This window comes from Podarcis liolepis (assembly GCF_965112155.1).
Source record: "Podarcis liolepis genome assembly, chromosome: 2".
Classification (NCBI taxonomy): domain Eukaryota; kingdom Metazoa; phylum Chordata; class Lepidosauria; order Squamata; family Lacertidae; genus Podarcis; species Podarcis liolepis.
The window spans coordinates 21664557-21685219 of record NC_139555.1 but is presented as its reverse complement, the minus strand read 5'-3'; the positions used below and the strand labels follow the sequence as shown (position 1 = coordinate 21685219).

The following is a 20663-nucleotide window of genomic DNA, read 5'->3' as shown; positions in this document are numbered from 1 at the left end:
TTCCGTCAACCCAGGCCAAAACTCAGGATGGCAGGATCTCCATATTACTGCTGTGTTGCTAATAACATAATTGATGCAATTAGTAGCAAATTAGCTCTACGCTTGGCAGCATTAGAGAACATGCCAAATACAGAGGAGGGAAAGAAAGAGAGAAAGAGAGAGAGAGAGATATGAAGCTCAGAAAGGCACCTCTGTTCCCGGTGTACAGCAAACCAGAGCTCTTTAGAAAGCGGTGGGGGGGGGGCGATGATGGCTTGGCCCCATGGCTTGTTAAAAAAACCAAAAACACCCAGAGAGAAAGTCCAGCAAGCTGTTAAAGCCACATGGCCACTTTGCGCAGAATATGGCTGCTTCAAATGCAGAAACAGCTTGCTGGGATACAGCCCTCAAACAGAGGCATACGCAGTTTCCGTTTCTAGTCCCCATGGCGGTGAAGGAAAGCCACTGAGTGGATTCTGGCAACAGAGGAGCGTAGTTGCAAATGGCTTTAAATGCATCTTTAAGTCCCAGGCAAGGGATTCTGTGCCCCCCTCCCCTTTCAGGCCGTCAGGGGTGCAAAGGGGAGAAAGGGCTTTGAATAACCCTTCCTATCTCCTGTCCTCTTCCCCTGCTGAAAAATCACCCTCGTCCTAAATGGGCAGCTGGGGCTTTTTGCATTCAGACATATAAGAGTGCACAGACTCATTCACAGGGTGAAAGTCAGCAATAGCTTCTTCAGCTGGGGAACCAGGGGCCTTTCAGATGTCGCAACTCCAGCTCCCATCAGCCCCAGCCGCTGTCCATAGCAAAGGCTGATGGGAACTGTAGTCCAGCAGCATCTGGGAGACGTCTAGACTTCTGCCTAGAATAATGGCATGCATCAAGATTCCCACGCCATCTACGGCTCTTACGAAAAGGTAGAGAGGCAAGATCAGAGAGATGGGGACGGAGTTGTACGCATCACATCCTCCTGGCTAACAGTAATAGACGCTCTTGATCTAGGGAGATGACTTCAAGGGACGTATTTGAAAATTTCGGGTCCATATAGCAAAATCCGGAAGGAAGGAAGGAAGGAAAGGACTGGCAGCGCGGAATTGTATGCAGCAATGGTGTGCCGAATGAAGGGGAGCAGCCACTGGGTAGACCCCGCTAAAAAGGCTGAAGAATTCAAGGTCCCCAAATTATTTCCCAAAGAGAGCAATGAAACAAGGGAACCAGATCAGAGCACCGGGTGGAAAGAGGAGTCTTATGAAATGCAAACTCGCTGTGCCCAACAGTGAGGCTTTAAACACAACAGTTACACTCGCCAAACTATTCAACGCTGTTTTATAGGAGAGCTAATCACGTAAACAGTGTGGGAAGCAATGTTCTGTAGCCTTCCGAGTCCCCTTCCATAAAGCCAGACTCTGCATAGACACTGTCCTACGAGGAACATTCTAGTGGCTTTGTCAGAATCGGAGGCCACACACTCGCATTTCTGGTAACTGAAGCACCATAATGGAGAAATAACCCCCTATCCGATTTTCTCCTGAAAATAACGCATCCCAGGAAGAACAACATGCACCACCATTTAATAATATTTAAAAAACAAAACAACCCTGTAAATGCTGGACTTCACACTCGGGGTCCCGAATTCAAATCCCATCAGGAGGTGGCCGTTGGCAGGGAACAGCTCCTCAAAAGTTTAAGCCTCTCTGCTGCAGACACTACGATAAACCAAGAATATGCGCCAGGCCCCACTATGCCCAAGATACCTGCAAAGTTTCCTCCATTTCCCCTCAACCACAGCATAATGTGCTTCAACTATAGAGACAGGGGCGCTAACTTTTTACCCCTTCCCTCACCCCTGACCACTGGCCATACTGGTTGTGACCAATGGGAATCAGAGTCCAACTTCTAGAGGGCCCCACAGACTTCCCACCCCTGAGAAAAAGGTCATTCCCAGAGTCTGTGCTGACCCAGCAATGCCTTTGTGTTTCTGGGTGGTTATGGCAAGAGACTACGGTTTGCGTCCCCTTCAGTTCCTAGCCTGCTTCAAGTTCTGTGCCCAAGTGCTACCTGCTTGGTCCTGTCGACAAATAAGCAGAGCAAAAGGCACCGGAGGAGAGTCACAGCGATGCTGTTTGTGCTCAGTCTAGAGGATGGAGGAGGAGGGCAGCTAATTTCTTAGATCCCACGGAACGGAACTCATTTAAGAGCCTCCTTAAAAGAAACAAAACTACTAACATCTCACTACATTCAGGGTTGCCCTGTGATACCTGAACCCAGGCTAACGGCTGCTCAGGGAAAGCAGACACGGGAAACTTTGGAGAAAACACGTCCGCATGGTCCTATAAGCCCAGAAGTATTTTATGGAGGTGCATCCAGCCAAATCCCTTCTCCCCAGCTGGGACATTCTCAGTTTGCATTTCCTCCTGGGGAATCACAATACGCGTCAAGGAAAGAGGCCCGAGCGCTTTCCTGTCCAGTACACAAAATCATTGCATCTCACTCACCAGTATTAACAGATCTTCCCAACAAAAGCATTTGCGGTGCTTTAGAGAACCGCCGAAAGGTATGCACAATTGCAAGCAAGGTGTGGGACATTTTAAGGGTTCAGAACAACCTCTCGTGTTTTTACCTCTGTTCATTATACTAAGCTAGGCGGCTTTCTTGAAAGTACATGCAATAGCATCTGATAGGTATGACCAACTCAGAGGTTTTCCCCCTCCATCTGGCCCCTAAAGAAGAACTTTGCTTTTAGTTGCATATATAGATAGATACATTATTATTATTATAATATTAAAGTTTTGTGGGCCTTGTTGACTTAATGGCCACTTCACGCCTCCCAGCGCTCCAACGGAAGCTGAGGAAAATAATCCACTTTTGGATCCAGTCTGCAGCCCGAAATCTCACCCCGCCAAAAATAAGGCAACGACTTGGAAGAGGCACGGCTGAAAAACCCAACTGCATTCCCGGGACAGGAGTTCACAGCTGCCACAGAAGGAAAACTACAGACCAGAGAACCGGCCCCTCTCAATGGATCTCACTGAGAAAAACTTACATTCAGCTGCCTTTCCTTTACGCTTAATAGTGAACAGACACCTATGTGTGTAAACTTGTGCGCCTAGTAATTAAACGGTTATAAATATACAGAAGAGCTCCTCCGTCAAAAAACATAAATAGATCCTGTTGTGCTCCCACACCCTCCCGGTTCTGTAAACATTTGGCAATACATATCTATATATCTATATATATATATACATATACATATACATATACACATATACATACACAGATTGCTTCCAGCAAACGAATGTGCAAAACGTAGCCGTCTTGTATAGAGGACGAGCAATGAGGTATACTGTGTTTGTGTGTGTGGATTACCCGTAAGCTATTCCAGACCTGCTCTTCAGGGCCTCTCGGGAGCTGCGATGCCTGTCCTGAGTTGGCCTGACTCTCTCGACACCCCCCTCCCACCAGCAGAACGGCTTCCGGCAGGGAAAAGGAGCATCGTCACATCAGGATGCAGCCGCGCTGTTCGCCGTAGGAGTTGTCCACACGATCGATTTCCTCAATGATCCTGGTGAAGACACCTTGGGTCATCTGCGAGGCACAGAAAGGCAAAATGCACCTGGGTTACCCAAGAGGAGAAGGGGAACGCTGCTGCGTTTGTCAGGCTTCGGGGAATCGGATGCCTCCCCCGGGGGCAGGAATTAAGCAGGCCAAACAAAAGGAGCGTTCTTACCAGATAAATTCTTTAATAATCACGCTAAAAAACGGCGTTGCTCCCAGTAAAGGCTCGCCCCCTCCATCCCCATTAATCTACGTCACTCCTACGATGGGTAATCCCAGAATGCCTGAAGGAGCGTCTCTACCCACATTGTTCGGCCCGGACTCTGAGGTCCAGCTCCAAGGGCCTTCTGGCGGTTCCCTCACTGCGACAAGTGAGGTTGCAGGGAACCAGGCAGAGGGCCTTCTCGGTGGTGGCGCCCACCCTGTGGAACGCCCTTCCCTCAGAAGTCAAGGAAATAAACAACTATCCGACTTTCAGAAGACAAATGAAGGCAGCCCTGTTGAGGGATGTTTTATCGTGTTTTTAATATTCTGCTGGGAGCTGCCAACAGTGGCTGGGGAAACCCAGCCAGGTGGGCGGGGTATAAATAATTTATTTATTTATTATTATTATTATTATTATTATTATTATTATTATTATTATTATTAGCGGAAGGGGGGGCTTCAGGAATGCAGTCCAAGGACAGTGAATCTGCCAGCTGTCTCTCTCCTAGTGCTCTTCTAGCTGCTCCTCACCCAGTATTTCCCAGCTTTTCCCCTCTGGACTATGCCCTTCTGCAAACCGCTATTCTAAATCAATACTGCCCTCCTGCCCTTGGGAAGGTTCAGAAAACCCACCATTCCTCCTCAGTCCAGTCCCTGACATTTTGAGGATGGCGAGGATCCTTCTGAGGTTTGCAAGGATGGCAAACCCATTGGCCGCAGGATGTTGCTCAGCTCCAATGAGCCCCAGCCAGCACGGTTGTGGATTATGGGAGTCCAGCAACACGGTGGGTGGGTTTGGACAAGGTGTCTATCCCTGTTTTATGTGTTCTTTGGTGAGGTGCCTGGGCCAGGGGCAAGTCTCCCTTCTGCAGCTGGAAGCACTTGAGATTACACCTGCACCTACCTTTGCAATTACAGTGGTACCTCAGGTTAAGTACTTAATTCGTTCCGGAGGTCTGTTCTTAACCTGAAACTGTTCTTAACCTGAAGCACTACTTTAGCTAATGGGGCCTCTTGCTGCTGCCGGAGTCCTGTTTCTGTTCTCATCCTGAAGCAAAGTTCTTAACCTGAAGCACTATTTCTGGGTTAGCGGAGTCTGTAACCTGAAGCGTATGTAACCCAAGGTACCCCAGTATCTTATGGCAGGCAGTAAACGTAAAGGACCCCTGGCCGGTTAAGTCCAGTCAAAGGTGACTATGAGGCTGCAGCATTCATCTCACTTTCAGGCCAAGGGAGCCGGCGCTTGTTCACAGACAGCTTTCCGGGTCATGTGGCTAGCATGACTAAACTGCTTCTGGCACAACAGAACACCGTGACGGAAACCAGAGCGTATGGAAACGCTGTTTACCTTCCTGCCGCAAAGGTGCTTATTTATCTACTTGTGCTGGTGTGCTTTCGAACTGCTAGGTTGGCAGGAGCCAGGACAGAGCAATGGGAGCTCATCCCGTCACAGAGATTCGAACAGCTGACCTTCTGACCAGCAAGCCCAAGAGGCTCAGTGGTTTAGATCACTGCGCCACCCGCTTTACAGACAGTAAAGAATAAGCGAGGAAACTGCCCATTCCTAGATACAGGGGCTCTGAAATTCTAGTAACTGAAACAGAGGCCGCCTGCTAATTCCACATCAAAAACAAAGTCGTGGCAATGCTCAAACCACTGGAAGAAGAAAGGGAGGTTTCTGTGGACATCAGAAAGTCACACTCAGTTGCCTCCCAGTGCAAGAGCACAACAAACAGGTATCGTACCTGGTTTTCTTTTGCTGAGGATTCCAAGAACACGGCGCCCCAAGAATCGGCAAGCTTCCGGCCTTCATCAGTCTTCACCTGACGGCTAAAACACATACACAAAGGGGAGGAGATGAAAGCAGAGGAGACATCAGTTCACCACTACAGGTTGTCATTTGAGACACCTGATGCTGAAGATCTGGGACCGGCGAAGCAGCTGGGTAAAATTAATGAAAATAAATCAGACAGCGCTGTATGCCGCCCAGAGTGGTTGGGGAAACACAGCCAGAAGAATGAGCTATAAATAATAAAATTATTATTATTCCTATTATTATTACTTTGCATGCATCAAAAAAGGTACGGGTGTGTTATAGGAAACAGAATTATTTAGGACATTATTTGGGTTGCAATATTTTGTTTTAGGAACGTGGGTGGCGCTGTGGGTTAAACCACTGAGCCTAGGACTTGCCGATCAGAAGGTCGGTGGTTCGAATCCCCACAATGGGATGAGCTCCCATTGCTCGGTCCCTGCTCCTGCCAACCTAGCAGTTCAAAAGCACGTCAAAGTGCAAGTAGATAAATAGGTACCGCTTTGGCGGGAAGGTGAACGGCATTTCCGTGTGCTGCTTTGGTTCGCCAGAAGCGGCTTTGTCATGCTGGCCACATGACCCGGAAACTACGCTGGCTCCCTCGGCCAATAAAGTGAGATGAGTGCCGCAACCCCAGAGTCGGCCATGACTGGGCCTAATGGTCAAGGTCCCTTTAGCTTTATTTTGTTTTTAGAGGGCGAAAGAATAAACTTGTTCCCATCCATGCTCAGTTCTCATCTACATTCAAAGCTTTTGACTAACACTGATGTTCAAAGCTTTTGACTAACACTGATGTGTTTCGAAAACTTTTATTGCCTCCACAAGGACTAGAATCCTCCGTAAAAAAACCCAACCACCAAAATGCTGGATTTCCCCCTATGTCAATCATAAGAGTCCCGTTTTGATGTAGAAATGTTTTACATTTCAGAAACGCGTGACCCTGATCCCTAGAATCAGGAACCAACAGATTCCTTTGGCGCTTACAACAGGGGCCTATTCAAGGCAGAATTCTACTTTGGAATGTTATGAATGTTTGGAATATGGCAAGATTGGAGCCCAGCAAGGAGATAGGGGTCGGCTCGCACAATGCACCATTTATACTGTGGCAAGGCGTGCGCAAGCATACCTAGTGTGAGAGAATACATGAAAACAACCCAAAAAACCCCCCTCCCATTATTATCATCATCAAGGAATGATAATAGAAACGATCTTCAATTAAGCGAAGTTGAATGTGATCCTAGTGAGAGACATAAAGAAACAGCATTTGTTCTAAGAGATCAAAAATTTAACCACAAAAAAAATTAACCTCCCCAATCCCAAAATGGCTGCTTTTATGCCCGATGTTTGAAAAGAGACAGACAGAAGCAACCATATCCCATCCTTAAGGCTCAGGCTGTATGTTCTCAGCGGGGTGGATTTAATTTAAATCAAATAGATTTAAATCACTAGTCGGTAAGACTTGATTTAAATCATTATTTTTTTTACAAAAAGACTCATTCTTGCTGATATAATCTTAATATTTACAACCAGAGGAAGGTTTCATTTTTGGAATAATAAATTTTCAGAGTAGTTTTTACAGTTCTATCAAAAATCACTGATTTGGTTATACTATTAGAAATACAGTGGTACCTCGGGTTAAGTGCTTAATTCGTTCCAGAGGTCCATACTTAACCTGAAACTGTTCTTAACCTGAAGCACCACTTTAGCTAATGGGGCCTCCTGCTGCTGCCATGCTGCCGGAGCCCGATTTCTGTTCTTATCCTGAAGCAAAGTTCTTAACCTGAAGCACTATTTCTGGGTTAGCGGAGTCTGTACCCTGAAGCGTATGTAACCCGAGGTATCACTGTACAAAGACAGGCAATTATGAAATTATTTTTCTATTTGGACAACATTTCTGCTATACTTTATTGGAAGGAGAAAAACAATCATTTCCTTAATAACAATTAAAACAATCTATTTAACTAAGATAATAACATTATAGCATATTTGTTAACCGATGTGAGTTTTAGCACACATGAACAACTCAAAACAAATCCTTATTTCCTGATGAATAGCCTTTGGACTATAACGTAACTTAAACAGAAAACTGTCTTTAGAAAGGTTTTTCCTCCAAAAGCATTTTATTTTAAAAATCTGATTTAAATTTAAAAAATCCGATTTAAATAAAAAAAAATCCGATTTTAAAAAACCTAAAATACTGCTTTTTTATTTTTATTTTAAAAAAAATCACTGATTTTTATCCACCCTGGTTCTCAGGCGAGAGAAGGCAAAGCTCTTACCTTTCTAGAGACAGATCAGCTTTATTGCCAACAAGCACTACCGGCATCCTGCCAAAGGAGAAAGAGACACTCTAAGAAGAAGAAGAAGAAGAAGAAGAAGAAGAGGAGGAGGAGGAGGAGTAGTAGTTTGGATTTGATAACCCGCTTTATCACTACCCGAAGGAGTCTCAAAGAGGCTAACAATTTCCTTTCCCTTCCTCCCCCACAACAAACACTCTGTGAGTGGGGCTGAGAGACTTCAAAGAAGTGTGACCAGCCCAAGGTCACCCAGCAGCTGTATGTGGAGGAGCGGAGACGCGAACCCGGTTCCCCAGATTACAAGTCCACCACTCTTAACCACTACACCACACTGGCTCTCTCTTTTCTTAGGAAAAGTGGAGGGCTCAACCCCAAAACAAACTCACCAAAGCACTTCCAACAGCCAGGGGTTCAGCATCTTACCAGCTCCTGCCTCAAAGGCTGCTCTTGCATAGGAGCTGGCAAGACAAGAACTGTGGCACTTCTCTTGCAAGGAAATGCATTTCTGATGGGAGCTGCTACTTTCCTTGCAGAACTCAATCAGAAATTATTCCTGCATTTCAGGGGGTCGCATCCAATGACCGACTTGGGGTCCCTTCCAATTCTATGGTTCCATGAAACGATTTGTACCACGTCACTGTGTGTCGTTTAAGGGCAGGGTCTCCCAAACTTGGGTCGCCAGCTGTTTTTGGACTACAACTCCCATCATCCCTAGCTAGCAAGGATGAGCGTTCAGGGATTATGGGAACTGTAGTCCAAAAACAGCTGGCGACCCGAGTTTGGGAAAGCCTGGGCTTAGAGGAGAGGTGGAGAAGCTGTGACTGTCCATTGGACCCATAGCTGCCAACGTTTCCCCTTTTTAAAGGGAAATTCCCTTATTCCGAATAGGATTCCTCGCAAGAAAAGGGAAAAGTTGACAGCTATGATTGGACCTCAACTCCCATAGTCCCTGAACTTTGATCAGACTGGTGGCTAAAAGAAAAAGCAAGCATTAAAAAACAATTAAAGAATGTTAGAAATAAAACTATATACATATACAGTCGTACCTTGGATCCCAAACTCCTTGGCACTCGGACGTTCTGGCTCCTGAATGCCGCAAACCCGGAAGTGAGTGTTCCGGTTTGCAAACGTTCTTTGGAACCCGAACGTCCAACAGGGCTTCCAATTGGCTGCAGGAGCTTCCTGCAGCCAATCTGAAGCCGCGCTTTGGTTTTGGAAGTCAAACGGACTTCTGGAAGAGATTCCGTTCAACTTCCAAGGTACGACTGTATAAACTCTATTAAACCATAGAAATAATTTCAAGAAAAACAGCACATATTACTATAACAACACCCACACCATGCAGTAAAAGAGCTATGATACCGCTTTAAACAGCCATGTCTTCCCTCAAAGATTTCTGGGAGCTGTAGTTTGTGAAGGGTGCTGAAAGTTGTTAGGAGAACCCTCACAGACCTACATATGTGACTGACTTTTGGAGGCACATGCCAAGCACATGCCCACACCTCATAGTTGTCAACGTTTCCCTTTTTAAAAAAATAATAATAATAATTTTTATTGAATGATTTTATGTTACAAAAAACAATACAACCATACTACCACTAAATATAATTAAGAAATAAAAATTACATACATCAATATTTAGTTTGTTATTTACCATCTTATTTCCTCCCAAACATTCCATAGAAAAACACACATTTCCCTTTTTAAGGGAAATTTCCTTATTCCGAATAGGATTCCTCACAAGAAGGCTCGCAAGAGCCTTTACTTCCATTCTAGAATTCTTTCCAATTGTGCTCTTTCTTGCCCGCACGCCACCAAATTAATATTTACCTTGTCTTTCCTCTGCTTTCATATAACTTGCTGTGTAAAGACTTTACCACTTGAAAACTGAGAAGAGAGAAAAGAGGAAGAATGATAGAATGTCACTTCTCGAACACAAGACAGTGTCCCTCAGGTTAAGCTATACAGACCATATTCACGACAGGCATTTAAAGCACTATGGTACCCCTTTCCTTTCACAGAGCTACAATTCCCAGAGTTGCCTGTGAAGAAGGATTGACTATGATGAAACCACTCTGGGAACTGTAGTTCTGAATGTGGTCCTACTGATTTGCACGGAAGTAGAAAGCTCAGCATGGCTGATTTTGTCCCGCATTCAAGTGCTTAGCTCCAACAATTGACTGGAATATGTGAAAAAATAGCATTAAACTGAATGGTTCCATTTAGAACAGAAAAAGAACAGAGGCCATCAGTTGTGGAGCATTTGGAAAGGGTTATGGAAACGTGGAAAACTGGAATTGGGAAGAGAAAAATTAAGGCTATTACAGGACCTTCTCTCAAATCATTTGAGTAGATTTGCAAGGCAGCAAGGCCCTGTACCATCAACTAGGGCTGGGTGATATATCAATATATCATCCATAACTGGTTTTAAGTCCATAGCGTGAAACTGGTTTCATAATTTTTGACCAGGCAATACGACTGTACCTTGGATCCCGAACGCCTTGCAAGTCGAACGTTTTGGCTCCTGAACGCCACAAACCCAGAAGCGAGTGTTGCGGTTTGTGACCATTCTTTGGAAGCCGAACATCTGACGGGGCTTCTGTGGCTTCTGATTGGCTGCAGGAGCTTCCTGCAGCCAATCAGAAGCCGCACTTCGGCTTCCGAATGTTTTGGAAGTCGAACGGATTACGTTTGACTTCCAAGGTATGACTGTATCATGATATATGTGTGTGTGCATGCACTATGCAAAAACCACAATGTGGGAAAAACCGTGAAACCAGTCAATATTGTGATATACGGGTATACAGTGGTATCTCAGGTTACGAACTTAATTCATTCCGGAGGTCCGTTCTTAACCTGAAACTGTTCTTAACCCGAAGCACCACTTTAGCTAATGGGGCCTCTCACTGCCGCCACACCACCGGAGCACGATTTCTGTTCTCATCCTGAAGCAAAGTTCTTAACCCGAGGTACTATTTCTGGGTTAGCGGAGTCTGTAACCTGAAGCATATGTAACCTGAAGCGTATGTAACCCGAGGTACCACTGTACTGAAAACCAGGTATCGCCCAGCCCTAAGGTCAACCGCTCAGAGCAGCCTCCATCAACACACCAAACTCTTGGCCTTCTTACCTCTTGAGAGATGTCACGGAATACACCAGCACGTAGCCATGAATGCCAATGGTAAATGAGTGAGGCAAGATCGTGTATTCATCCTGGACAGAAACAAAACAGAGAGGAAGAGGCTCTTTGATGTCGATACGTTTCGTGAATCTGAAGACAACCCAGTTCAGCAATCGGCCCGTTTTGAAGCCCATGAATGCACACGTGTGTGGACCATGCTTCAGGACGTGACTCCTGCCCAGATAATGGATCTCTGGCAAAGTTCAGATGAATTTTCTCGAGATACCTCCCTGCACTATGGGCCTTTCGGGACCGTGTGTCAAAGCAAGCAATTAATCCCATAGGCCACAGTGCTGCGGGAGAGCAGTGAAATATCAATAGACGAACAAAGACAACCTCTCTTACCTGCCCGGCAGTGTCCACTAGTTGCAGATGGAATTCATCCTTTCCCAGCATCAACATTTTGTTGTAAGCTAAAGTGGGAAGCGAGGGAAGAAGGCAATTTACAGCAACGTTGTGCCTGCTGCACCCCTCCCCAAACTAAGCCACATCCTTGGCTCCACCCCAAAGTTCTGTGCTCAAGCTATTTTTATCCCCCCTTTCTCCCCCTGCCAGTTTAGTCCTCGGCCAGCCACTATAATCTGTCCCTTGTGTCCCCATCACTGCCTGGCTGTCAAGCCAATGCTGTTTCACCTGAGCTGAGGAAGCAACAGCAAAGCAATTGCTTTTGCGGCGTCTTCTCGCAAAACAGATATTGGGAAAACTCTCAAGGAGCAGAGGCCTTGAAAATATTGCTATGTGCACATGCAGGGCTCGTCTGTTATGGCTTTTCTGCACGCCGTAAAAGTCTTTTTTAAAAAACTTGGGTGTGGGAGAGATTAACAAGGGAGATGATAATAATAATAATAATAATAATAATAATAATAATAATAATAATAATAATAATAATATATTATTTATACCCCACCCATCTGGCTGGGTTTCCCCAGCCACTCTGGGCGGCTTCCAACAAACACTAAAATACAATAACATATTAAACATTAAAAGCTTCCCTAAACAGGGCTGCCTTACGATGTCTTCTAAAAGTTTAGTATTTATTTTTCTTTTTGGCATCTGTTGGGAGGGCGTTCCACAGGGCGGGTGCCACTACCGAGAAGGCCCTCTGCCTGGTTCCCTGTAACTTGGCTTCTCGCAGGGAGGGAACCGCCAGAAGGCCCTCGGCGCTGGACCTCAGTGTCCGGGCAGAACGATGGAGATGGAGACACTCCTTCAGGCATACTGGGCCAAGGCCGTTTAGGGCTTTAAAGGTCAGCACCAACACTTTGAATTGTGCTCGGAAATGTACTGGGAGCCAGTGTAGGTCTTTCAAGACCGGTGTTATACGGTCTCAGCGGCCGCTCCCAGTCACCAGTCTAGCTGCCGCATTGTGGATTTAAAGAGTAAATTGGCAAGGAGAGAGTGTGTGCATATGTTGCACAGCTAAAGCAGAAATGAACAGCCACAAAAGCCCAGGTGCAGATATGGATTGTTTTGATCATAGCCATTATGTTTTTTGGAGCATCTGCCTGGAGTAAATTGGCTTTCCCCAAAGCAGCTGCAAAAGAAGCTGGCTGCAAAAGGACCCCTGAAACTTTTGGCTCCAGTCACTGCTTAGTAGAAGCAGGCAAAGCGGACAAAGATGCCCTCTGTGTGTGTGTCATGACAGCTTATATCCAGATCCCGCGCAGAGTTAGATTCACCTGATTATTTGCAGGGTAGCACCAGAATTCGCAGGAGGTGCATTTGCTCAGCAGGAATGGAAAGGCATTCTGCATGTGCTCAGGGGCACATTTACAATTCTCCCACCAGCTCGTAGAAATAATAATTGTCAGCTACCAAGCCCAGGCAGTTACAAAGGAACGAAAGTGGCTATCTCCAATACATGCACAAACCCCAACAGACAATTATCGCTAAAAATATCTGACACCATACCAACTCAGGGAAATGTTTTGGGTAGATAAATCTCCCCCCTCCCCCCCCAAAAAAAGTAATTCCCCAGGAGTGATCACCACACAGGGCAAACCGGAAGTGGACAAGGCAGATTTATGGGGGAAATTAGCCTTCAGATAACCTAAATAATGTTCCGCTGTATGAAGTGGGTGTGCGTGGCAGCCCCCTTCGAAAACAGGAAAGGACTCTTGCGATGAGGGAGGGTTTGCGGCCTGGCAGGAAGTGAGGAGAGGTGCTACTGAATCCGTTTATCGCTGGGGAGAAAACACTTGAGCTTTCCACACAACATCCCAGCTATGCACAAGAGCTATTTGACTTTTGGCATCACCTGAAACCCAAAACAGTCTGTTTTTGCTTCGCTTGGTACAGAAATAGGGCTCTATTGCTCTGCCCGTGAGTCAAAGAAAATATATATCTACCAATGATCAAGACTTCCCTCTATCTCGATCACTGCTTGACTGTAACAAACAAGAGCCTAGATATACCCAGAAAAGATCTAACCACAACACTTACTGCTTTCCACTGTAGGATCGTAACACTCCAGAAACTCCCCATCAATGAACTGGTGTGCAAGGGATGTTTTACCTGAAGAGGAAAGATGAGAAAAGAAAGCCTTGCCTCAGGTGTGCTCTTTGGATCTCAGCAACCAATAAACTCAGCATTCAGAGAAAAACAAACACCTCCAGCAGGTCCCCCCAAAATTACACTGATCCCCCAGTTTAAGATCACCCCACCTGTCAAGGAAATTCCCACGCTTAAGTTCTGGGGTGAGGCGAAACACAGTGATAGAGCAAAGTAATTTAGTTTTAAACCACTATCGTCCCTGCGATAACTCAAGGTGGGCAATGGACAAATGGTTGAGAGCTCTAGAATAATTTGGATGAACTCAAAAGAGGCAGAGGGAATTGTCTCTTGAAAACCTAAAAAAATGCAAATGTGAATTTTTAGGCTGGTGACAGATCTTCAAAGGGGGGAAGTAAATAATGAAAGTTGTCTTCATGGTACTATTTGATATACAGAAAACACTAACACATTCAGTTGATTTGAAGATCTGATGTGAATTTGCAGAGTGGAGGGCTTTTAGGGGAAAACACTTTATCTTTGAATATACTTGTCACAAATTGTGGCTCTTACATTTCATGCCTTCTGGGACCCTCTGTTTACAATTTTCTTCATACTGGAGCCTGTGTATAGATGGGCATGCCGCATATACAGTGGTGCCTCGCAAGACGAAATTAATTCGTTCCGCGAGTTTTTCCGCCTAGCGAATTTTTCGTCTTGTGAAGCACGGTGTCGGAAAAGTTTTGGAAAAGCTTCAAAAATCACCAAAGTCTTCAAAAACCTCAAAAAAGGCTACCACACCGCGTTTTATGAGTTACTCCTTGAAGTCAAGTCGCAACTGTATTAACGGTGTTAAGAAAAAGGAAACAAACTTGCAAGACATTTTCGTCTTGCGAAGCAAGCCCATAGGGAAATTCGTCTTGCGAAGCAGCTCAAAAACCGCAAAACCCTTTCGTCTAGCGAGTTTTTCGTCTTGCAAGGCATTCGTCTTGCGGGGCACCACTGTATTCTTAATACCTGCCAGCCAATTATAAACTTCACACGTTCAATAAAAATGCTGTGAAACTTCCCTGTTTTTTCTTATCCTTTACAAACTGTACATACAGATACAACCAGTCCACTTGTGGACTTTCTTACACAAAATGACCTGATAGCAGAAGATCAATGCCAATTCTCTTTAACTTTGTGCACTGTTGAATACAACAACCCCTTGTGTTTAAGGCTCCATAAAACTCTCAATGGTTAATCCTCAGTGGTGCTATTTCGTGCTTTTAATTTTTAATTTTAACAAATTGATTATATCACTCGGTTATTCAGTCAAGAAATTTAAAACATACTCATTGCTTAATATCAATTATCTTGTGGATTCCCTCTTAAACAAATTCATCTACTAAATTTACAGCTCAATGTATATAAGCTTTTGCAGAAGTAAGTCCCATCACTTTCAGATAAATGAGCACAGGACTACAGTCTTAGATATATGTACCGTGTCTCAAATCCTGCAGTATTAATCCAACTGAGATGAGAAAGGGTTTTTCCCCCCCTGTACAGTGAAAAGCAATCAATATGTCAGCAGCTTTTAGCCAGTACCAATGTGTAAGTCATTGTTTGGGGGTCAGTTCAGGCAATGTTGTTTTATTTAACGCCATCAAGCAAATACAAGCATTCAGTATTGCGGATCAATATTTGGATAGCCATGTATCAGCTATGGGCTCCTCCTCACCATCAATTGAGTTTGGCAACACACACACGTCTCTGAATGCAAGGAGACTGGCTCATGGGCTGCAATGTTGCGCCTAATTAGGCTACAAAGCTGGTTCCCCAAGGCTGTTTGTGTGTTGCCAAGTAGTCTGGAGGAAAACAGAAGAGCCAGCAGCGTAGACATCTGCTGGTACATGCAGAAGGGGCCTCATCTCATGCCTTGGGGGAAGCCCACAAGCCCAAGAGGTCATCTGGACCAGAGGATGGGATGAGCAGAAGTGGGGAAACATAATGATAATAATAATATTTATACCCCGCCCATCTGGCTGGGTTTCCCCAGCCACTCGGGGCAGCTTCCAACAAAATATTAAAATACAATAACCTATTAAACATTAAAAGCTTCCCTAAACAGGACTGCCTTCAGATGTTTTCTAAAAGTCTGGTAGTTGTTGTTCTCTTTGACATCTGGTGGGAGGGCGTTCCACAGGGCGGGTGCCACTACCAAGAAGGCCCTCTGCCTGGTTCCCTGTAACCTCATTTCTCACAGGGAGGGAACCACCAGAAGGCCCTCAGCGCTGGACCTCAAGTGTCCGGGCAGAACGATGGGCAAGAGGAAGAGGTCTTTGCTCTTTCTTCCTCTTGGTGACAAAAGAAAGGGCTGTGCCCAGGTACATAAGGATTTAGTGAACTAGCCAAAGATGTTGCATCCCACCTGGTGGACCATGGAGGAAGCGCCAGAAGAAAACAAGAAGATCTGCAAAGATTTGTCTCCACGATGCAGCTCCAGGGTGTATTAACAGCATTTAGCATATTCCTCCCGCACTTGCCACATGAAAGGATCTGGGGTCACGTTCACATCTTTGCACATAAGTGTGCACAGAACAATTTATGAATCTGTTTAGCCTGTACATCTTGTTGTTAACTCTTGCCCTCCCACACTCCTCCAAGATCTTGGATGGCGGCTAACAGATTGAGGTTGAATCCCGAAAAGAAAGTAGTACTGTTTTGGGGGGACAGAGGGTGGGCGGGGGTGGGGGACTCCCTGGTCCTGAATGGGGTAACTGTGCCCCTGAAGGACCAGGTGTGCAGCCTGGGAGTCATTTTGGACTCACAGATGTCCATGGAGGCGCAGGTCAATTCTGTGTCCAGGGCAGCTGTTTACCAGCTCCATCTGGTATGCAGGCTGAGACCCTACCTGCCCGTGGACTCTCTCACCAGAGTGGTTCTTGCTCTGGTTATCTCCCGCTTGGACTACTGCAATGCGCTCTACATGGGGCTACCTTTGAAGGTGACCAGGAAACTACAACTAATCCAGAACACGGCAGTTAGACTGGTGACTGGGAGCGGCCACTGAGACCACATAACACCGGTTTTGAAAGACCTACATTGGCTCCCAGTACATTTCCGAGCACAATTCAAAGTGTTGGTGCTGACCTTTAAAGCCCAAAACGGCCTCGGTCCAGTATATCTGAAGGAGAGTCTCCTCCCCCATCGTTCTACCCGGACACTGAGGTCCAGCGCCAAGGGCCTTCTGCCGGTTCCCTCACTGCGAGAAGCCAAGTTACAGGGAACCAGGCAGAGGGTCTTCTCGGTAGTGGCGCCCTCCCTGTGGAACGCCCTCTCACCAGATGTCAAAGAGAAAAATAACTACTAAACTTTTAGAAGACATCTTAAGGCAGCCCTGTTTAGGGAAGCTTTTAATGTTTGATGTATTACAGTATTTTAATTTTTTTGGGAAGCCGCCCAGAGTGGCTGGGGAAGCCCAGCCAGATGGGCGGGGTATAAATTATTATTATTATTATTATTATAGCTGAGTCAGCATCCTTTTTAGTTCAGCCACAAGGGAAGGGATTTATACAGTATGTAGCTAGTTTAAAGATGCTGCTCTGTTGCGATTCTCTACTGCAGACTAGCTAGCCAGGTGCCTTAGATCTGAGTCTAATGCTCTAGAACAGCCACCCCCCAACCTTGTGTCCTCAGACTACAACTCACATCAACCCCAGCTCACATGGCTCTACTGGTTTCCACTAATGGGAGTTGTAGTTCAAAACATCTAGAGGGCACTAGGTTGGGAAGATGGCAGTACGGATTCTTAGAATTCTCCTGGCTGTGTTGAAAGAAATATTTCAAATTCCTTGAATGTTTAGGAACATTGGCAACCTGACACCCAGGGTTCTTCCAGCCCAACTTACTAGAGCCTTCTGACATCTCTAAATTATCTGTGAAGCAAAGAGAGGCTCTTTATTCTTTTTAATATGGGCTCTAAACACCGAAAAAAGGAGCAGCACGCCCAAGAAAAGTAAATTGAAATGTGAAGTCATTGTCTTAACCTCATTCAGGGGAATGACATGGCCGAACACTCCCCTAAATCACCATTTGTTTGCATGCGCATGCAACAAGACAATCCCAAGGCACTGATGCTCAATGCTGCAAGAGAGCAGAGGTGTGCAATTAAATATGGCTGCATTTACCCATACCAAACATGGAACATTTTGTTTTGCAACAGCCCCACACCAGCAAAGCAGAACTCTTGCTACAGCTTGACCTGTTCAAACAAGGCACAGATGGTTGTAGGAGGGAGGATCAACAACCCAAACATTACGCACACAGGGTCCACGCCAACTAGAAATGTATTAACCCCTTCTGTCGCAGAAAGGACCCCTAGCCTTAAAATAAAATTCTCACGCACAGGCACATCAAGATTCTATTACCCACCCAACCCCAAGGAAGAAAAGGCTGCCCAAGGCTTAATATAATAAAACAAGCCATTTCACCACCCAGCCTCCCATTATGACCTCTGACCTCTGGTCATTTCCTCCCACTGCATGTGAATTAATAGAAAACAGACCCCAAGTGACCTTTTGCATTTGTGTTCAGGGAAGAGGTCAGATGAGCAGGGAAATGTGCATGTGCAAATAACTCCCCAAGGAGAAACTAGGAAAGGTCAGGCAATAAGCTGTCCAGAAGCTACAAGTTTTCTGGACTCAGGAGCCGCTAAAGCTTTTCTGGGCAGGCAAGGAGGGCTCCAGTTCACTATAAATAGGTGACTAGGAAAAAAGGGGGGGAGGTGTTACTCTTGGATGCAAATGCATGCAGAATTTTAACTCCGTCACTGCAGATCTTAACAAATCCCCCCCCCCAGCAACTTATACCTAAACAAGTATTTAATAGGACATGCTAAGATTTGAAGTTTGGGCAGGGGGCTTATAATAGCATTGTGATTTCCCCTGAAAACACACACACACACAATTTCCCCCCTCCCCCACACACTTGGCGGAGATTTATGGCACTTTGCAACAACTATTCTGTGCCACCAGCAAAGGGAGAAATGTTTCTGTCTCAGGATGTACGAACTTCAAGCCCAGGAAGCTCTCAGACAGGAAACCCACAACACAGAGAGCAGGGCAGCCCATCCCCAAACACGGGCTGCTCGGAGAATCAAAGGGCACCAATCCCCACACTGCCCCGTTTTCCGTTTGGCCTGATCCTGTCAATATTCAAGTTCTACGATTTTGGTGCCTGCCCCTCCCCGATATTTTAAGCATGAAGATCAGGGTGCACGTGGTGTTACTATTCTTATTTCCCAAATCACCCCCTACCTACATTTCCGAAGACCCCCCAGCAAAGTCGCCCATAGAATCAGACCTACCTGACTAGTCCTAGACCAGGGCGGGGCTCCCCCCTCCACCCCCTTTAAGAGAGAGCTGTAGAGAAAGGAGGGAATCTCGGGCAGGTGTTCCTGGCGCGGACACACCTGCCGAAATCCTCCCTTCCACGCGCGCACCTCCTGCTAGAAAGGCGCAGAAGAGCCTCTCCGCTTTCTCACCTGGAGATGCCGATCCCCCTCCCCGGTCCTCTCGCATCCCCCTAAAACCAAAGCCTCCCCAGATCTATATAAAAAAGTCATTTATCCCAGCTGCTCCCAATCCTCGCCGCCTTCCCCACCCGCGCTCCGGATGGCAAGGGCTGCTCCGGGCGCACCACGTGCGGCGTCCTCGCCACACGCACCAGACCCGCTTCCTTATCCTTCCCCGCTTTCCGGCCACCCCCACCCCACCCATGGCATGCTTCCAAACCAGCCCCCCCCCGGGGACCCCCACTCCGCGCGACCCCTTCTTAGCACCCACCCGTGATCCTGCCCGCCCTTCCCCACGCGCCCTTTGATTGTTCCAAGCCTCCGCGGCCAGACCCTCGTGCAAGCTCCTCTCCCCCCCCCCGCTACGCGAGGAGACCCCCCCCTTGCCACCTCCCGAGCACCCACCCCCTGGCCACGTGCCCCCCTCCCCTCCCCATCTCTTCCTCGATCTGGACCACTTCCTCACCCACAGAGCGGTATCCCAGGATCACGACCTTCCGATAGCGCACCAGCGGCATGGCCCGGCGCAGGGCGTGGGGAGGGAGGGGGGCGTGGGGTGCCGCAAGGCGGGCGGGCCGCGCGATGAAAGAGCCCGCCGGAGAGTAGAGCCGCGGGCGCCGCCGCCGCCGCAACTACAAACGCCCACGTGACCACAACACTGGCCTACAGCCGCCGCTCCTCATTGGCCCCGGGGAAGAGGGCGCGTGCGCGCTGCGGAGGTGTTCCCGTTCCATTCATGAAAAACGGCGAGGGGGGGAGGCGAGGCGAGGCGCGGGGGAGGATGCGGGGGGCGTTTCCCGACGCGCAAGTGAGGAGCTCCGCCGGGCGGGAAACCGGCCGGGCGCTTAGCCGAGCCTTTCCTAATAATAATAATAATAATAATAATAATTTATTATTTATACCCCGGCCATCTGTCTGGGCTTCCCCAGCCACTCTGGGCGGCTTCCAAAAAAATATTAAAATATGGAAGCAATTTAAAGACTATTTGAATAACTGTAACATTAAAAATTAGAAATTACTTGAAAGTACCAAATAGGCCTAGGACTAAATTAAGGGTTAGTTAAATAAATGAGATCTAGAACCTTAAGAAAAGTTAAGAAATGTTAGTTTAATTGGAATATTGTGTTTTAATAATGATATTAGAAAACTGCTACATTTAAATACAAGGAAATTCAGATTGGAGGGTTCAGAGGAAGTCCAAAACATGTTTATGAGGTTAGAAGTTTAAATAACTAATTAATTTGTGTTGTTTAGGTGTTGTTATGGGGTTTTTTATTTTCTTTTTTGTTTATATTTGTGGTTTTTTGTTTTTGTTGTAGTATGTGTTATATTTGTAAGAAACTTAAAAACTATTTAAACTGTGTGTGTGTGTGTGTGTGTGTGTGTGTGTGTGTGTGTGTGTATATATATATATATATATATATATATATATATATTACCGTAATACATTAAAAGCTTCCCTAAACAGGGCTGCCTTCAGATGTTCTTACTCTGTGTGGTTCCTCCGTGTGTTTACTTGGGAGTAAATGGCCTCCAGCTCAGTGGGATTTCAATAACGCTGAGCAGCGAGGGGCTGGAGAAAAGGAG

The 20663-nt window shown here is 46.3% G+C and overlaps 1 protein-coding gene across 2 annotated transcripts; it reads right to left on the bottom strand.

The window, feature by feature from the left end:
- Positions 1-3350: 3350 nt before the first annotated feature.
- RHEBL1 (RHEB like 1) lies at positions 3351-19733 on the bottom strand. Of its 2 annotated transcripts, none has more exons than XM_083490587.1 (8): positions 19543-19733; positions 13472-13543; positions 11375-11442; positions 10979-11061; positions 9679-9735; positions 7831-7878; positions 5484-5568; positions 3351-3564 (listed from the first exon to the last, which is right to left on the bottom strand). In XM_083490587.1, the coding sequence occupies exons 1-8, from the start codon at positions 19592-19594 to the stop codon at positions 3475-3477; spliced, it is 555 nt and encodes a 184-aa protein (XP_083346713.1). In that variant the 5' UTR covers positions 19595-19733; the 3' UTR covers positions 3351-3474. The 2 variants fall into 2 exon arrangements, with proteins under 2 accessions (XP_083346713.1, XP_083346714.1); XM_083490588.1 differs by lacking the exon at positions 19543-19733 and adding an exon at positions 14093-14137.
- Between the last annotated feature and the right edge of the window lie 930 nt (positions 19734-20663).